Raw genomic sequence first — 19,599 nt, forward strand, 5'->3', positions numbered from 1 at the left:
ATAAAAAGCAGCGATTAATTCTTAAAGGGGCCCAAAGCCATTCTGTTTCTCTCCTGTCCAGAAAAAACACACCACACTCCAGCACTGCGTAATGAGAGGGTTGGCCTCCTCAGCCAGGTGCCGGCCTTTTATTGATTTGCTGCTGAACTACTGATTTCTGAAGCAGCTCCCTCCGCACTCCTGGCTGACTTAACGAGCCTCGTTCTAGAGCCTAGGGAAAAGGGAAGGGGAGATTCTGGACGCTGCTTTTCCTTTATGGAAAGGAGGATGAAGGCCTAGAGAAGACTTTGCGGCATACCCAGAAGGGAGGTGGGATGAAGCTGCTCTCCCATTGGATATGGGATCACACACCTGATTGAACCTGCTAATAATGAGCAACGGGCTAAGGCCAAGGGTTGGACAGTGGGAAAAGAGATGTTCTACTGTATTAACCCACAATTTAATTAATGTGGATGTTTAATGACTTAGGACAAAGTCAAATTTAAAAACCAGGCCAACTGGTCATGGTTACCCTCAAGTGGATCTCTAGGAATAACAACGACCAGCTAACACACTGGGGGGAATTTTTCACAATTCAGTCTCTGCTATTCACTATCAATGTAACCCCTCCGGCCCACCCCGCAATGACTTACCCAGCCTGGCCACAGAGCGGAGCAAAAGGCAGCAGAAATTGTCAAAGGAAAGTTGCAAATTCAACGGCAGACAATACATTAGAGTAAGTGTGCTGCAAATTACCTCCAGATCCCCCTTGGTAATGGACTCTTCCTCTACTCGGAATTGCAGGTCCTCCACTTTCCTGCAGGGATGGGGGAAAAAGGCCAAAATCAGTAATGCCAGGATTACACATTTATCATTAAGTAGCTGCCACAAAAGGCCTCTCAAAAAACAAAAGGATCACAGGAGGATCACAAAAGTGGGGTATGGATACACCATATATGCAAACCCCTCTGCAGAAGTGAAGCAGTCCCTGTAGAACTCTGGGAATGCGTTAATTAGCATAACTCATGCAAAACAGATACTTCTCTGTCTGTAATGTGCCATACCACACTCCTCCAGTGAGCAAGGCTGCTGTACTATACACCTCCATTTGGATACTGGCGTTTTACTGGAGGAGTTGGCTTTTGACCGTAATTCACTGGCCTCATGGGACCGAGCCAAGTTTCTAGGCCAGCTATTCACTGATGCATTTTGCAGGCAAGTGATGGGAAACTCCAGCGCCAAGAGCCGAAGGATTCATTGCCAGATATTCACAGACCATCAGGGCTTTTCCCTTCATGGGTGACGATGGGCAGCATTTCACACACGTTTCGGGAACAATGAACCAGGCTGGCAGAACAACTCATCGCAAGACACTAATGTTGTACAGCTTCCCACCCACCCCCAACACACAATTCCACAACAAAAATAAACCCCACTAATGATACAATTGCGAGTCAGTCTCCTTGGCAAATTCAGCCTTTTCAGCCTTCTTTGTTCTTCTATCAGATTCCTTTTAAACCAAGTTGTGCGAAGGATGTTGCCCTGGGAACTAGATGTAAGAACTCAGTGATTCTCCATCATGGACAAAAATAGCTCTGTATGTAAATATCAAACTTCAAAAATAAGCTTCCTTGTATAAACCTCTTCCAATTAGACGAGGCATCTGCTGTTGCTTAGGCAAGCGCTCAGCTGTTTCTGATTAAATAATCTCTTACTTCTTGTAGCATGGAGCAGGAGCTGGGAACGAGTCCTGCGCATGAGGGAACATCTTCAGATGGGGTGTCTTTCAAATAAAAAGTCACCATTTCCCTTTTAACCACCACAGACACAGCCCAGGGAAACATCTTGATCCTCTCACCACGAGCTGAAGGCTTTTTGTAAATGGAGTCTCCGGCTCACTTGGCTGACTACAGATTTTCTCTCTCGGCGCATTCAGCAACACGAGTCTCTTGTGCCGGCACGTGTCCTTGGAGGGCGCTGTCTGAAGGAGCTGAGATTTGGGGCACAGGCACAGGGACGCTACCGCATGTTCGGTGGACAACTCCTCTTCCCACAGTTGCCTTTATGATTATCACCTCGCAAAGCAGGGTAGGAAAGAAATGTCTCCGGAGAAGGTTGGGTCCCATAACTAGGGTTATAGGGCTCAGATCAGGGATAGGCAATCATTTTTTGCCTGGGGCCACTTCGGAAATTTTTGAAGAGGCCCCGGGTTGTACAGGAAGGGGCGGGGCCAAGATATTTCCTCTGGGGGGGAAGGAGTGCCTTTGCCTCACCCCAAGTTCCCCCAAGGTGCCCATGCCCTTAGCGTAGGAGGAGACTTCCCTCGCTTCCCTGCCCCTAGGCCAATTAGGGCCTGGGAGTGGGGGAGCTCGCAAAGCCTCCTCCGTTCTCCCCACCTCCCCTGCCAGCAGCGTGCTCCTAGCAGGGCACGAGGCGGCTTTGCGGGCTCCCCTGCCCGTAGGCCCTAACTGGCCTGGGGGAAGGGGAGCACCAGGGCCTCTGCGGGCCGGATCCACCCCCCTTGGCAGGCTGGATCCGGCCCGCGGAGGCCCTTTTGTCCACCCCTGGCTCAGACGCACCGCCTGCTGGGAGTGTCTCTACTTTCTGATGACAGAAGTTAACCGGGATATTTCAGAGAAAGGCTTTGCTGACTGCCCAGTTTTCCCAAAATGCATCAGTCTCACCCCTTTCAAGCATTAACGAGCGCACACTCGGTCAATGTCAGGGCACGATCCAAACGCGATTCAGGATTCGCTCTCCTTTCGGCCGTTGAGAATAACCCACCCTCGCGGCCCTGGAGAAAACAAAGGTACTGGCAACACAGTACAGCCTCCTGCTGGATCAATCTGTGCTTCCAAGGGTGCAGCCGGCTCAGGCTGCCCCTCCCCTTCCTGCAGCAGACAGCTCTCAAAGCCTGGCCGTATCAAGTTGCTATTAGAAATATTGGCAGAGTCTTACCCTTTGTCTCTTGCCAAGCTAAGAAAGCAGAGGCCACGTGCGGCTCATTCTCAGTCACACTGACCGGACCCTGCCGTGCTAGAAGATCTGCCACTTCCAGATAACGCTGGAGCGGAAATGGTTGCTGCTGTTCCCTACCTGCTCTGTGTTCTTGGGGAGCCTGGGCAGAATACTCAGGGAGACTTACAAAAAGCAGCGAAAAGGCAGGGGAAGATCCATCTAGGCCCCTCCGGACTAGGGGGGCAGGATTAAGGAAACACCCCGAACCTCTTCTGCACTGAAGTTGGGCCAGGACGGCATCTCCATTGGCGCACACGCAGAATGGAGAAAAGCAATTCCACGGCAAGAACTGCACTGAACTCTGAGACATGGAAAGCAGGAAAGCACAGCCGGGTGAGAAATCTCTGCTCCGGATGCTACTGAACCCACCCAGCTCAGTCATCATCAGACCAGTTCTAATAATAAATCCTCTGTTTGTACCCAAAATCCTGGAACTGCCTCACTGAATCAGGAGCTCTCTTGAAGGAACGATCAGTTCTTATTGTCTAGCTCAGGGGTCTCCAAACTACGGCCCGGGGGCCGGATGCGGCCCGCGAGGCCCTCTCATCCGGCCCGTGGAGACCTTTTTGGATTCAAAGGCAGAAGAAGTGAGATTGTTTCAAAACCCATTTGAAGCAGATGTGGCCAGTTGCCCAGATGAACTGCAGCTGGAAGTCATTGAGTTGCAAGCAAATGACCTCCTTAGGGACAAGTTCAAAATAGGACTGGTGGGTTTTTACCAGTTTTTGCCCAAGGAAGACTTTCCTAATGTCAAAACTTTTGCATCAAGGTACCTTTCAATCTTTGGAACAACATACCTGTGTGAACAAACATTTTCAAGAATGAAATATGTGAAGAGCAATTTGAGAACAAACTTGTCCGATGATAATCTCAGGTCACTGTTGATGTTAGGGACAACAAATCTAAAGCCAGAAATGTCTGCTATTTTGGCATCCAGGAAACAATTTCACCATTCACACTAATACAGGTGTTCATGTGTAGTGTATGAATGTGTTATTAAATAATAACTGAATAAAATAATATTAAATACATAATTAAAAACAACATCCATGTTTTGATTGTTTTTTATTTGGACCTCAAGTGTGTAGTCGGCCCCCGAACTGCTGTTTGATAGCTAATGCGGCCCTCGGGCTGAAAAGTTTGGAGACCCCTGGTCTAGCTGAACAAAACCCCTTTGGAATACTCCCTTGAGCCATCAATTCACTCCTAAACAAATCTAGTGTTCTCCTTGAACTATGGTAGTGCCCCTCCAAAACCCCCTGCCCATGCTCAATAAAGTGTGCCCATGCCTGGAGCTAAATTCTGCCTCAGTTCCATGAGGACCTCAAGTATCAGAGGGGTAGCCGTGTTAGTCTGAATCTGCAAAAGTGGCGAGGAGTCCTGTGGCACCTTATAGACTAACTGAAGTGTAGGAGCATAAGCTTTTGTGGCAAAGACCCACTTCGTCAGATGCATGTAGTGGAAATTTCCAGAGGCAGGTATAAATATGCAGGCCAGGATCAGGCTGGAGATGACGAAGTGGGCCTCCTTGAATGGATCCACCGCTAGTAGCTGATCTGGAGGTGTGAATTCCAAGAGAGGAGAAGCTGCTTTTGTAGTTAGTGAGCCATTCACAGTCTTTGTTTAATCCAGAGTTGATTGTGTCAAACTTGAAGATGAACTGTAGCTCAGCAGTTTCTCTTTGAAGTCTGGTCCTGAAGTAAAAAAACTTCCTGCAGCAAAAAAACTTCAGGACCAGACTTCAAAGAGAAACTGCTGAGCTACAGTTCATCCTCAAGTTTGACACAATCAACTCTGGATTAAACAAAGACTGTGAATGGCTTGCTAACTACAAAAGCAGCTTCTTCTCTTTCAGAATTCACACCTCCAGATCAGCTACTAGAAGTGGGCCTCATCCTCCTTGATTGGATCCACCTCGTCATCTCCAGCCTGATCCTGGCCTGCATATTTATACCTGCCTCTGGAAATTTCCACTACATGCATCTGACAAAGTGGGTCTTTGCTCACGAAAGCTTATGCTCCTACACTGCAGTTAGTCTATAAGGTGCCACAGGACTCCTCACCACTTACGAGGACTTCAATTTCTCCCGCCTGATTGTGCTGGGGACTCTGTTCAGCCGGTCTCCAACACTCTGCCCCACCCCGCCACGTGGGAACCCCAAACTTTCCTTCACAGACTAGTGAGATCCCTCTCGCTCGGTACAGCCTCCCGACTCTGACTTATGTGCTGGGTTATGGTATGCTAGCCTGAACTTTTGTAATCAGATTTAAGCTAGACTTAATATTGTAACTGGTTTGCTGGTTTGGTTCCCCTTATATGGTGACTACCTAGAAATAAATAACTTTCATGGCTAAGCTGCTTGCCCCCCTCCCTCTCGGAGGGAGAAGGGATTGTTTTTGGCTCCCCCATTCACTCTGCAACAACGCTGCTTGTACCCAAGCTAAAGACCCCCCTGTGGCCCCCGAATCTTGTGAAGTTTGCTCATCAAGTGGGATACCTACAGAATGGTCGTGGCGTGAAAGTCAGGACAGACAGGCTGAAACAGGGGGGCACACGAAAGTGGCAGCTCCAAGTGCCGTTTAACCCAGCCCACTGCATCCAAGGGCACGTGAGGGTCACAGCTCGGCATTGCTGTCCACCCAGCCTCCGGAGTCCAGAGACAAGGGGTCAGCGTGGGAGTGCTGATAACCGGGCCCCTCAGAAGCGCTCTGGTGGGGGGAGTGTTCATCTGATTCTAGCGTGGGAAGAACCCAGCCCTGGGGAACCTCGACCCTGCGGGAGAGTTCCATGGGGAGGAAACTGGCAGATGGGAGAACCCATGTAACACAGGTAGCACAGTGACAAGTATCAACCCCCCTCAGAAGAGTAACCCTCATAAACGTGCATACCCCAACGCAGCGGGGAAATCTGGGAACAGTGCTCCCCTTAGCACAGGGGTGGGGAACCTCAGGCCCAGGGGCCGGACGCAGCCCCTGGCTTGCCTAAATCTGGCCCCCGAGGCTCAGCATTGGGGAGCAGCACTGTTGCTCCAGCCCCCCTGCCACCCACCCGCAGGGCTGGAGCACACAAAATCTACTAGCCCAGGCCTCCCTCGGCTCTGGTGTGTGAGGGGAATATGAGGAATCATAAAATTATAGAATACTAGGACTGGAAGGGACCTCGAGACGTCATCGAGTCCAGTCCCCTGCCCTCATGGCCGGACCAAATACTGTCTAGACCCTCCCTGATAGACATTTATCTAACCTACTCTTAAATATCTCCAGAGATGGGGATTCCACAACCTCCCTCGGCAATTTATTCCAGTGTTTGACCACCCTGACAGTTGGCAACTTTTTCCTAATATCCAACCTAAACCTCCCTTGCTGCAGTTCAAGCCCATTGCTTCTTGTCCTATCCTCAGAGGCCAAGATGAGCAAGTTTTCTCCCTCCTCCTTATGACACCCTTTTAGATACCTGAAAACCGCTATCATGTCCCTCCTCAATCTTCTCTTTTCTAAACTAAACAAACCTAATTCCTTCAGCCTTCCCTCATAGGTCATGTTCTCTAGACCTTTAATCATTCTCGTTGCTCTTCTCTAGACCCTCTCCAATTTCTCCTCCTCTTTCTTGAAATGCGGTGCCCAGAACTGGACACAATACTCCAACTGAGGCCTAACCAGTGCAGAGTAGAGCGGAAGAATGACTTCTCGTGTCTTGCTCACAACACACCTGTTAATGCATCCCAGAATCATGTTTGCTTTCTTTGCAACAGCATCACACTGCTGACTCATATTCAACTTGTGGTCCACGATAACCTCTAGATCCCTTTCTGCTGTACTCCTTCCTAGACAGTCGCTTCCCATTCTGTATGTATGAAACTGATTGTTCCTTCCTAAGTGGAGCACTTTGCATTTGTCTTTATTAAACTTCATCCTATTTACCTCTGACCGTTTCTCCAAGTTGTCCAGGTCATTTTGAATTATGACCCTATTATCCTCCAGATTAGTAGCAACCCCTCCCAGCTTGGTATCATCTGCAAACTTAATAAGCGTACTTTCTATACCAATATCTAAATCATTGATGAAGATATTGAACAGAGCCGGTCCCAAAACAGACCCCTGCGGAACCCCACTTGTTATGCCTTTCCAGCAGGATTGTGAACCATGAATAACTCCTCTCTAGTACGGTTATCCAGCCAGTTATGCACCTACCTTATAGCCCCATCTAAGTTGTATTTACCTCGTTTATTGACTGTCTTCCTCCTTCTCAGCTGGGGGGGGGGGTCTCACTTGGCTTATCACTTGTGTGCAGCCCCTAACTGATTTCTCCATGGGTCAGTGGCCCCCAACCCAAAAAAGGTTCATCGTCCCTAGCTTAGCACATTGTCTTGGTGCAGTACCACGGACACTCTTCACCGGCGTGAGGAAGACTGACTGAACAACAAAGCAGGGCCTACCCAGCACGCAACTGGATACTCGCAATATACAGAGGCGCACTGTTCGGTTTACTAGGCCTCAGACATGACACCCTCATCTCATCCCTCCTCCTCCAAAGATATTCATGCCAAATGGCTCCTTGAATGACTTTTCCTTCAGGCTAATACCTCTAATGCCCAGCAACGCTCTTTGAAGTGCTGGGGAACGGCTGAGTTCTGTACAGTGTAATCTTGGGAACGGCGGCACTTCAGAGACAACAGCCATGAGCGGCGGCTGATAGCGAGTTTTGCCCTAAGTACGACATGTATTAAACAGCAACCAAGTGGTTCTAATCTCACTAGTCCTTTTGGATGAGACCCAAAACGATCCCCCACCTAAGCGCAAAGCTTCCCATACCCTTCTCTGTCCAGGAAAGAGACTGGCCATGAATACCTGGAGGCTGGGAGTTAGAAGAAGGTTGGTATCCATCTTAAGAGGGATGTTTGGGAACAATCTCCCAATAGGAGTAGTGCGGGAAACAACCCAAGTGGATTGAAAAGGGAGCTTGATACAGTTCTGAAAAGGATGACTGCGATAGCCAGGGACTGGACTCGGCAGGGCCCTTCCAGTCCAGTTCCTAGATGACTTTCCTCTTCAGAGTCCTCTACGTTCATAGCAATGGAGCTGATTTGGCTGAGAACACTGAATACGAGGGATGTTGTGACGGCGCGTCGGGGATCCCCCCGACCCTGCACCCCTGTAGCAGCGTGAACAGACTCCGCCAGCCAGTAGAACAGGAAGGGTTTATTGCTTCTCCAAGATACAGCCAAGCATAGACATGATGTGGCTACAGGAGTCAGAGCCAGGCAGCCTTAGACCCCTTGGGTTAGGGGGTCCATCGCCCCCCCCCAACCCTCAGCACCCAGCTTAATCTGTTCCCTTCATGTTTCCCAGCCAGAAACTGACACTTCCCCCAACACTCACTTCCTTTGTTCCATCTCTTCCCTTGACCGGTAGGACCGGTTAGGTCACGGTCATGGGGGCCCTCAAGGCGACCCCCGCTGGGCCGTGCTTACAGAACGAGGCCAGTAGGGGTCATCCACAGCCCAAGCACAGCAACCAGCAACGTACTGACACTACCTCACAGATGTAAACCCCCATTTAATTGGCTACCCGGTTAAACCTTCACGCCCTAACTTAGGACAGAAAGAGAAATAGCCCAGGTGCAGCTACAGGGGACACCAGGAACTGTCCCACTTCACGTCTCCTCCAAACCCTGCTAGGCAAAGGAACGAGGAACTCTAGCCCGCCAAACGCTGCCCTCCTACTGCCATTCGCCTCGGCACGTCAGCCCCCGACCCCAGGAGCGCAGACGGCTCAGCGGCGAGCAGCACTCGGGGCACAACTCATTTCCATTGCCATCCACGTCTCTCCCTTCAGTCAGCGACTTCCCAGACTCTCCACCGCCTGCTTATGGCGCCACAGAGAACAACTCCGCTGCCAACTTACGTCCAATGCGTTTGGCACGAGTTAGCCTCAGGGAGCCAGGCAGGTCCCAGAGCCCAGGGTACGTTCTGAAAAGCATCACGGAAGAGCTCAGCACCATCTCATGCCCCCCCATGAAACCCCACGGCCTCGCTCCCCGGTCGCTCCATGCTGCCATTACCTCTGCTTCCTATTCCCACCCCGCTGTCCGTTCATCACGTTACCTTTTCTCCTCTTCCAGCTGGTTCAGCAGCTCCACCTTTTCCTTCTGCGCCCCGTCTACTAGGGTCCGTGCTCGCTGGAGATTCGCCTCCGCCTCGGCGACGTACTGTAACAGAGAGCCAGTCACGTTTGCACACACGCTCACTAAACACGGGACAGGGGACCGACCTGGACAGCGCAGGAGGTTGGTAAGTGACCTTTGTAGAGGCTTTCATCTCTAGGGAGCAGGTTTTCCAGGGAGCACAGCACATAGGAGTCCCAAGAGGAGTGTACTCCAGATATCCACTCTGAACATGCGACATCTGGCCCAGGGCATTTTTGAAACCCTGGTCCTAGGTCACCAGATCAAACCCAGCCCCGGCCAGCAGGCTGGGGGAACAATTTGGAGTGCACAAGTTATCCGACGCCCTTTTTCTAGCTACTCACAAAGAGACAGAATGTTATGAATCAATTTGCTACTGGCAACGGTTTGATGAACTCTTTAGACAATTTAAGGTGTATGAGAGTCTGCAAGCTTCTTCTAGGTCTCTGGCTGGCATGTGATTGGACACGTATGGCACATGGTACTGTTTCTGCTTCCAGAGTGGACAACGGAATTGGAGTAAATCAGAATAGTCAGTAGCCATGCGAGAGTAAACACCCCTACCCAGATGGAGCTAAGAAATGTTGAATTTACAGCCATTCCCGTATACAGTTTAATGTGAACAAAACTCCACTGGCACAAACGCTTGTGAAAAAGGGGAGTGAATGGGTTTCACTTTTGTGCAAACATCCTTGAGCAATTTTCCTGACTCTCCATCCAGTGCTAGTCATGATCAAATAGCACTCAAAGCAGGGGGCTATTTGCTGACTTCCCTGACAGAAGTTCTGTATCTGGTGGCATGGCAAGAAACAGAGGCACCATGGACCGAATGACTCATGGAAAGCGAAATTCCCTGTCACCAGCAGAGAGGCTCCTGCCATGCCAGCGTTCACCACTATTGCTCCGAGAGACGCAGACGGGAATACTCTGTGCTCTGGCTCTCCGTTTCCCACCCTGCCGGTGGAAGCAGCCGAGTAGGCAGCAAGAATCCGTGATGGGAGAACCCGGGGGGTACCCGTTAGGCAGCTGTCTGGCTGCGTTGGGTGCAAAAGCAACACAAAACAGCCTAAGTTTGGATCAAGAAACTCGACACTCAAGTAGGTAACACCACCCCCCGGAATGGAGCCAGCTATACCAGCAGGAAAGGGGGTTGTACCAGAGTCTTCCCCCTCCACCACAACCTCCCGGTGGCATTCTGTCTCTGCAGCGAGGGGGGGGGGGAATCATTTAATGGGGGAACACTCCAAGAACTTGGTAAATGGTCAAGGGCCGCACTTTTCTAGGCTATTAATGGAGCGGGTACAGGATCTAGAATGGAAGTTGGGTACAGGAGGGAGCTCTGGGTAGTGGATTGGGGTGCAGGGCCTGGGGGGGTGTGCAGAAGAGGATTGGCTTGGAGGAGGAGTGTGGGAGGGGCTGCAGGGATTGGCAGGGAGATGTGACCGGGGCAGGGGTGTGGGAGGGGGTGCAGAAGGTTTGGGTTGTGACCTGAGGCAGGGAGTTGGGGAGAGAGTGGGGATGGGGTGCCAGGTGCAGGCTCCTGATGGGAGGCGCCTACCAAGTGGGACACACAGGCAGGGTCCCTGCAAGCCCCGGCCACATGCTTCACCTGCTCATGTTGGGTCTTCAAGATGGAAATTTCCTTCTCCACTTCGCAGATGTGGCTGGTGGCCTTGGCAACCTCCGCTCTCTCCAGATCTCGCTCTGCCAGCAGCTGCTCGATGTGCTGCTGCTTTTCCTTCAGGGCCTCCTGCAAGGCGGTGGTGCCGGAGATCTTCCGGGCATAGCGCGAGGACGTCTCCGTCAGCTGGAGAGGAGAGCAAAGACGGGGGTCTGTAGCTCTGCTCCCCCCACCCCTGCCCAGGCAGGCAGCTTTCACCAGCCAGCCCGAGTGTCTGTGCACACAGTGCCCCTTTGGAACTGGAGGGCAGTGAAAGCCATCAAACCGCTAGCCCCCAGACCCTGTGCTGGTGCTGGGAGCGCAGGGCTCAGCTGGAAGGGGTGAGGCTCCCAGTCAGAATGAGATCGCAGATCAACACCCTGCAGACGGGCAGCTCTTCTGGGCAGCGCTGGGAAGGGAGTTCTCCAGGGACAAGCTTAAGGGGCAGGGAAGATCACACTTTGAGAGGGGACTAAGGTGGGATAGGATAGAGATCTATAAAATCTTGACTGGCGTGGAAAACGTGAACAAGGAAAAGTTATTTACTTGTTCTCATAACCTAAGAACAAGTCACCAAATGAAATGAATAGGCAGCAGGTTTAAAACAAACAAAAGGAAGTTTTTCTTCGTGCAGAGCACAGTCAACCTGTGGAACTCCTCGCAGGAGGAGGTTATGAAAACCATGACTTTAACCGGGTTCAAAATAGAACTAGATAAATTCATGGAGGTTAGGACCCTCAATGGCTGTTAGCCAGGATGGGTAGGAATGGTGTCCCTAGCCTCTGTCTGTCAGGGGCTGGAAATGGGTGACAGGGAAGGGATCACGTGATGATTTCCTGTTGTGTTCCCTCCCTCTGGGGCACCTGGCATTGGCCACTGTCGGCAGACAGGATACTGGGCTAGATGGACCTTTGGTCTGACCCAGTGTGGCCGTTCTTATGACCTTTTGAAGACCTGCTTTCTCTTCACACATAGGCTTTATTTAGGACAGCCACTGAAAAAAGCCCAGGCGATAAGAACTCAGCTGCCAGGGCCATCGCTGCCTGCGAAAGCTGGATCCACGGCCCAGGGTGACACTTGTTTGTGCCTCGCTGAGAGTGGTCAACATTGATCTCCTGTATGTCCTAGCACTGGAGCGTTTCGGAAGGCTATTTTGCATTCCCACGGGGCCGGCCTTCTTAGGAACCCCCAAGCACGACACACGCCATTCAGAGGAATTCCTTCCCCCCACAACAAACTGCAGCCACCTCTGAAGCGGGAAGGAAGCAGCTGTTGTGTGCTACAGGGCATTGCTTTTGCAACCAGGTGGGACAGAAAATGAAACACTGTCCCAGTCTAGATGGCATTTGCGGGAGGCAGAGTATAATTCTCCAGGGTGGGTTGTGGACATGTCCCTGCTGGTGCCCTTCCCCCTGCAAACAGCGTCCCGGGGTCTTACGTGACCACAAATGCTCAGGGAGTCCGAGCTCCCTCCAAGGGGAGGAAAGCGAAGACCAATCAGTCTCCCCCGCGCTTCCCACTTCCCTGCTGGCAGGGCAGTCGGAGCAACCCCAGGGCGCCTGCTGCAGGCTCAGTTCTGCCGGGTCAGAGAAGGATTGCTCTCGGTCCGAGAAGAGGTTCTCACCAATCCGCTCCGGCTGGGTCTGCCGCCGACGGAGGACGCCACGGAGCTGACCGAGCTGATGGAGGAGCTACTGGGGCTGTGAGTTAAGGCGGACACCCCCATGGCCATCCGCTTGCTCTTCTTGGCTTTAGCAGGACTGGTGGACGGGAACCCAATCCGGATCACCTTGTGAATGGGAGCGAAGAGGCCAAATTTGGGGGGGCACTGAAAGTACCTGGAGCAGGAGAAAGAGAGAATATCAGAAAGGCGATTGCCCCCGCCTAGAAAGCCCTCCACACTGGGCAGCATCCAGACAGAACTGGAGTAGGGATGTCGACGTGTAGCCGACGACACGAATAACCGTTAAGTCTGGACTTCAGTTAGTCTTGTGGACTACACGCACTCCCCCACCTTGCTGCCTCGGTATCAGAGGCAGCAAGGGGGGGAGGAGCCGGGGCCTGTGAGGAGCTGGCTTTAAGCAGGCGCCTCACGAGCACGGGATGTGCCTCCCCCTCCATCCCTATGCTGCTGCCACAGATAAAGAGGCAGCAGCGCGGAGAGTGAGGGGGGCAGGCTGGAGCCAATACGTGCCGGGAGCCAGCTTTTAAGCCAGCGTTCTGCAGATTCACCCGCCCTGCTTCCTCACTTGATGCTTCCTACAAAGGAAGCAAGTTGGGGAGGTAGGAGCCGGTTCCCCCCAGCACCAGCTCTGCAGTGCCGCCTGCTCCTTCCAGTTCTGCTGCCTCCCCGCGGCAGCAATGGGAAGTGGGGGCAGGCGAGTCCTGTCCACGAGGGGTACGAGGTCCCTGAGGACAGAGGCTGCTGCCACAGACTGGCCTCTGACTACAGGGAGCTCAGACTCCATGGATAGGGGCTGCTACCACCCCGCACTGCAGTCTCTGTATCAGAGGTTTTTCAACTAGCTCCCTCGGCAGACCAGCTCCCACCTGCCATCCCACAGAGGCAGCAGCGCGGGGTAGCAGGGGCTCCCTGGGAATGGGGCCCGGAGCGCCTCCAGGAACTCTCGAATAGTTGTGTAACCAATAAGATTGAATGTGGTTACACGCCTATTCAATTACACTATATCCAACATCCCTAGCTGGGAGTCCAACCAAGAATTCCCAAGTTCTGGGAAATAGTCTACAGCCCGTGGCACAGGAAGTCAGATCAGACGATCACAGAAAAGAGATAATGAATCGAGCATCACAGAAGATTTAACAGCGTCCTCACGAACCCTGTCGCCCGATGATGTGGCAGAACAGGCTACAGCATTCCCTTTTCGGGTGTTTTGGAGGAGGCGGTTAAGGGCACAGTCCCTAGGAGGACAGGCCCAAAATAGAGGCTTGCTAAAATAAAATAAACATGTTCACAGGAGCAAACGCAACCCAAAGCAAAACACACCCCCTTTTGCAGTGACACCCATACTGTATAATGTCACATTTTTAAAGTCAATGAAAGGAGGATGGGGTTTTTGGTTTTAAACATTCCTCCTGGAGTGTTTTTACCCTTGATGCTGCTATGAGTGTAACTCAAACAGGAATTATTCTGGGGAAAGTTATGGCCTGTGTTAGGCAGGAGGTGAAACTTGAATGATCGCATCAGACCACTGAAGGGTATGAATGGTCTGGTTTAGAAGGGCATGGATCTACAATATTGGCCAGTCAGATTTCATTGTGCACACTGTGGGCATGTCTAAACTACATCCCTCTTCCGAAAGAGGGATGTAAATTAGACAGATCGAAACTGAAAATGAAGCTGGGATTTGAATTTCCCACACTTCATTTGCCTAACGGTGGCCATAAATTCTTTCAAAAAAGGGCTTTTCTAAAGTGAAACTGCTGTCTAGATGCGGTTCTTAAAAAAAAATTTTTTTTTGAAAGATCCTGTACTCCTCATTTGCATATTTTTTGAGGAGTACAGGATCTTTCGAAAAAGCGTTTTTTCCCCTCAAAAAAACCACGTCTAGACGGCGGTTTCACTTTAGAAAAGCCCTTTTTAGAAAGAACGCGCGGCCGCCATTATGCAAATGAAGAGTGGGAAATTCAAATCCCAGCTTCATTTCCAATTTCTATCTGTCTAATTTACACCCCTCTTTTGAAAGAGGGATGTAGTTTAGACATGCCCTGAACAAGCGAGGGGGAAAAAAAAGAGCAGGTATCACAATGGATGGGAACCACAGTTGGGCGCCAATTCTCATTTACACTGCGGCCCCTTTACACCACTTTGAAAGTACAAAGGAGCCGTAAGGTAAGCAAATCACATGCACACCCGTGTTAAGGTCCCTTTGCACTTCCCGAGCACGGAAAGGAGCCCTAGTGCGAATGAGAACAGGCCCTTGAAGGTTATCCTCCTCTTCAAGCAATACAGGTTTTGTTAGTCACACGGGAATGGGGAAAGCGTTTTGGTTTTGCTACAGGGTTTTGAACCAAATAATCTGTCCTTAAGAAAAAGGGAGGGAAGGTGAGTGCTGGGGATGTGGTTATCTTGGGCTGGTGTGAGTGACACCAAGCACAGCTCTGTTTTCAGCACTGTTAGGCGATGACAGGTGTTTGCCAGATGGGGAGGCAGAAGAAGAGGCTGAGGGAAGACATGGGCTTTTTTTAAAGACTGAGATAGAGGTGACCTTCCTCCAGTACATACCCTGCAGCAGAGTGAGTGGTGTAGGAGCCCAGATGCTTGTGTCAAAAAAACAAAAACCAAACAACCCTCTACCCACGTTGTCTTCAGGGAAAGGCAACCCAGAGCAGAGAACTACTCGCGTTCAGGTCACAGCAAAACGGGAGCATATTGGGCGGGGCTTGCGAAATAATGTCCTTGCCCCTGCTTCAAACTTAACCCGACTCTTGCCCACTGTGATCACTGCACAAAGCAACCTGCACGGTCAGCCCCGGTCCGTGTGGGTCAGTAAGGGGGTGTCTACACTGCACCACAGGTCAAAACGAGCTACGCAATTTGAGCTACGCAAATGGTGTATCTTCGTTCAATCTTATTTCAAAACAGCTTATTTCATCACTTGCCGCGGTCTACACCGTGCCAGCTTTGAAATAACCCGCTATTCTGAAACGTCCCTTACGCCTCGTGGAATGAGGTTTGCAGAGACGTCGGAATAGCGCACTCGAAATAATGGGCTTGCTGTGAAGACGAGGGATCGCTATTTTGGATACAGCGGCGGTCAAAAAAAGCAAACAGAATGTTCGGAGTCATTAAAAAAGGGATAGAGAATAAGACAGAGACTATCTTATTGCCTCTATATAAAACCATAGTAAATCCACATCTTGAATAATGGGTACAAATGTGGTTGTCTCATCTCAAAAAAGACATATTGGCATTGGAAAAGGTTCAGAAAAGGGCAACAAAAATGATTAGGGGTTTGGAACGACTGCCATATGGAGAGAGATTAAAAAAACTTGGACTTTTCAGCTTAGAAAAAAAGAGGAGACTAAGGGGGAATACGATAGATGTCTATAAAATCATGACTGGTGTGGAAAAAGTGAATAAGGAAAAGTTATTTACTTGTTCCCACAATATAAGAACTAGGGGTCACCAAATGAAATGAATAGGCAGCAGGTTTAAAACAAACAAAAGGAAGTTTTTCTTCACTCAGCGCACAGTCAACCTGTGGAACTCCTTGCCAGAGGATGCGGTGAAGGCTAGGACTTTAATAGGGTTCAAAAAAGAGCTAGATACATTCATGGAGGTTAGGTCCATCAATGGCTATTAGCCAGGATGGCTTGGAATGGTGTCCCTAGCCTCTGTTTGTCTGGAAATGGGCGACAGGGGAAGGATCACGCGAGGATTACCTGTTGTGTCCCCTCCCTCTGGGGCATCGGCCACTGTCAGCAGACAGGACCCTGGGCTACATGGACCATTGGTCTGACCCAGTCCGGCCTAACGGGCACAGTGAGCTGATCCGGGCGGGCTCATGGCATAAATGACCACGGACAGCAGAGTTTCAGAAGGGCTCTGCAGTCAGCGAGTATCCCAATAGCTGTAGGTAACCATGTACGACCTCTGGCCTGTAACAACTCCAGCCAACAAACTCTCTCGTGGGACTGTCCACACGTCTCCCAAGTCTACACGACAGGGTTGCCAACGGTCAGTCAATTTACGGACAGTCCGTAAAAAATTAGCCGAAATTGGACACGCCCGTAAAGTCTGTAAAAAAAATTTAGGTATCTGTATATTTCGTAAAAGTGCAATCAAATAAAAAAAAAAAAAAACCCAGCAATTATTCTATAGCAGTTAAATGTCTTCTGTGCTGCTTCAGCCATTTTACTGTGGAGCAGCAGAAATTGGACGTTTTAGTTGTTCGTTTAGCTCAATGGTTGAGGTGCCATAACATGAATCACGTGATCCATGTGATGTGATCATCTACATCATCCCGCTGAGTCAGCGTCCGGGTCTGTCCGTACGTTGTCCCCTTTTTGTCCATAAATGACATTTCTGTGGGACCCTGCCGCACAAGTAAAATATCCAGGAGCCCAACCCAGAAGCCAGCTGAAGCCAATGGGAATCTTCCCCTAATCTTCAACAGGCTTTGGATCCGTACCAAGCGCAGAGCCCAGGGGCACGGGCAGCCCCATCTCGTCCCTGCGATGCTCCCTCAGGTACGCAGGAGACGCCCGCGATTCACTGGTGAGCCGTTTGGATGCAGAGGCCTGTGCAGTGTGTTGAGCAGGGGGATCCTAGGCGGCGTGGCTGCCGATTGGATCCATGCCAAAACGCCACGTGCATAAACCCCAGGAGAGCACGTGCAACCCCTCCTTGCGCCAGCGAACTAAAACTCCTCCAGGTGCTTTGTGGCCCGGGTCAGAGGGAGCCAGCATGGCAGAGGTACAGCCCGTGGGAGGGACAGATCAGACACACAATCTGTGAGCTCTGCAACAAGGTGACTCCTGCTCCCAAGGAGAGAGGGAGATCTCCCAAATGCAGGGAAGTGAAACCAACCCGCTAGCTGCCAGCAACGGGGCATGCTAGTGCTTTAAAAGGAGAGGAGGCCAAAAGACTCCGTCCCAGGGAGCTGGAATGAACTAAGGCCAGACAGAGGAAAAGAGGGAGCTGTAGGTCAGAAATGGATGGGCTGAATGTCTGAGGACACTGTTCCTGTACAGCCCTGAGCTAAGCACCAACCTTCGGAGGCCTGGGATGGGCGTGGCTGAAGGGAATAGAGCTGCTTTTGCGCCCGCAAACAAGTGATCAGAAAGGCTGTGGGGGTCTCAGTAGGGGGCCCTGAAGAGGAAGAACGGGAGGGAGCCTGCTGCTACCGAATTTTGGCCAGAGAGGACAGCCTTCTAGCTCTGGGCGCCACATTTCAGGAGAGATGTGGAGAAGTTGGAGAAGGTCTCCAGAGAAGACCAACAAAAATGATTAAAAGTCTGGAAAACATGAGCTAGGAGAGAAGAGTGAAAGATTTGGGCTTGTTTAAGTTTAGACAAGAGAAGATTGAGAGGGAACATGAGAGCAGTTTTCAAGTACCTAAAAGAGTGTTACAAGGAGGAGGGAGAAAAATCGTTCTCCTTGGCCTCTGAGGATAGGATGAGAAGCAATGGGCTTAAACTGCAGCAAGGGAGGTTTAGGTAGGACATTAGGAAAAACTTCCTGTCAGGGTGGTTAGACACTGGAATAAGTTGTCTAGGGGGGTTGTGGAATCTCCATCTCTGGAGATATTTAAGAGCAGGTTGGACAGACGCCTGTCAGGGATGATCTAGACAGGGCCTGGTGCTGCCGGGAGGGCAGGGGACTAGACCTGATGACCTTTCGAGGTCCCTTCCTGTTCTATGATTCCACTTTCCAATCGAAACACCAACACAGAAAACTCCATGCAGAAAGGGCTGTGCCTGTCTCTTCACCGCCTCTCCGGGTGGGCTACTGAAGGCACGGAAGACAGAACAAGGCGACGAGAGAGGAAAAGACAAGACAAGACAATTCTGATGCAGACAGATGAAGAAGGCAAAACAGCACAAGAGAGGAGACGGGGGAGGGGCACGTTCAGGTGCAATCCCGTTTCGGCAGTTAGTGCCGGTCTGCACGCGGGACATGGACTCATCCCGCTGCCCGTGAGAGATTAAGGCAAGTCTCACCTGGGGGGCCAGCTGCCGGAAACCCACATTGCCAGAAACACAGGGCCTCTTTGGCACACAGGTCAAGCTGTTCCATCTGAGATGCCTCAGCAAGTAACACCAGGCAGCCTCTGCGTGTCACACCCTTTGGTTTCACCGCAGCAGCCAGGGCAGACAAAACTGTCTGGGGTTTGGGAGCCATCTCCAGAAGCTGGAAATGAACCACTGGCAGGAAACGATGGAGCAAAATCTCTCCCGCGTGTGGCTGAAATAGTGACTAATTAATAACGATCAACAATTCAGACACAAGCCCAATAGGGACGCTAATATTAGCCAAGCACTAGTTTCCTGGCACACGTCGGCAGGCTCCAGATGTGAGCAGCTGTTCCAAGATCGCTTTCCATGTGTGAAACGGCTTGCACACATGGGCAGCAGCGTGTGTGTCGGTCACGGGCTGATGCCATGTACATGGGAGGCCGCAGAACAGCCTGTTCTCTATCCAGAGGAGAAAATGATTCATTTGCAAGCATCTGTTCAAGTCCTATCTTTTCAAAAATGAAAACCCCAAGCCCCACTCCTCTCCCCTTCTGTTGCTGCCAGGCAGGCCCCGGATCTTGGAACAGATCACTGCTTAGGGCTGATCTCATTGTGGCAAGGAGGAAAATCAACGTGGCTTCTGCAAAAGCGCCAAAACCTCTTGCTGTTACAATAAGCTACTAGGCGTGGGAAGGCTGGTAATTGGACACAGGGCCACCATCACTAATGGGCTAGCTTGGTTTGGGTCCAGACTGGGAATGAGTGCAAATCACTGTTAAAGGATGTCTGATGTGTAGTAGGGATGTAAGCGACTAGCTGCGTAGTTGACTACCCCGTAAGCCTAGGCTTATTGAGTAGTCGAGTTGCTATTCGACCAGGGCCGGATTAAGGGGGGGGCTAGCTAGGGGGGTGCCCGATTGCAGCTGTAAGGTGCACAGCGCACTGGGGGGGCGGGAATGGCTCGAGCCGGCCCTGTATTCGATTAGTTGCTCCCCCCCACTTGCTGCCTCTATATCAGCCACCCCGCTGCCCCACCACGAGGCTAGAGCACACAAAATTT

General features: G+C 51.1%; 1 protein-coding gene across 4 annotated transcripts in view; it reads right to left on the reverse strand.

The window, feature by feature from the left end:
- The window catches only part of CLIP2 (CAP-Gly domain containing linker protein 2), a 164,747-nt gene that overhangs the window by 32,703 nt on the left and 112,445 nt on the right, over positions 1-19,599 (reverse strand). For all 4 annotated transcript variants that reach the window (XM_075904303.1, XM_075904302.1, XM_075904306.1 and 1 more), the window contains 4 exons: positions 12,466-12,679; positions 10,791-10,988; positions 9,102-9,205; positions 736-796 (listed from right to left, as the gene is read on the reverse strand). In XM_075904303.1, coding sequence (XP_075760418.1) covers positions 736-796; positions 9,102-9,205; positions 10,791-10,988; positions 12,466-12,679 — 577 coding nt within the window. The remainder of the gene's footprint in view (positions 1-735; positions 797-9,101; positions 9,206-10,790; positions 10,989-12,465; positions 12,680-19,599) is intronic.

Source organism: Pelodiscus sinensis, chromosome 21 (genome assembly GCF_049634645.1).
Source record: "Pelodiscus sinensis isolate JC-2024 chromosome 21, ASM4963464v1, whole genome shotgun sequence".
In the NCBI taxonomy this organism is placed as follows: Eukaryota; Metazoa; Chordata; order Testudines; family Trionychidae; genus Pelodiscus; species Pelodiscus sinensis.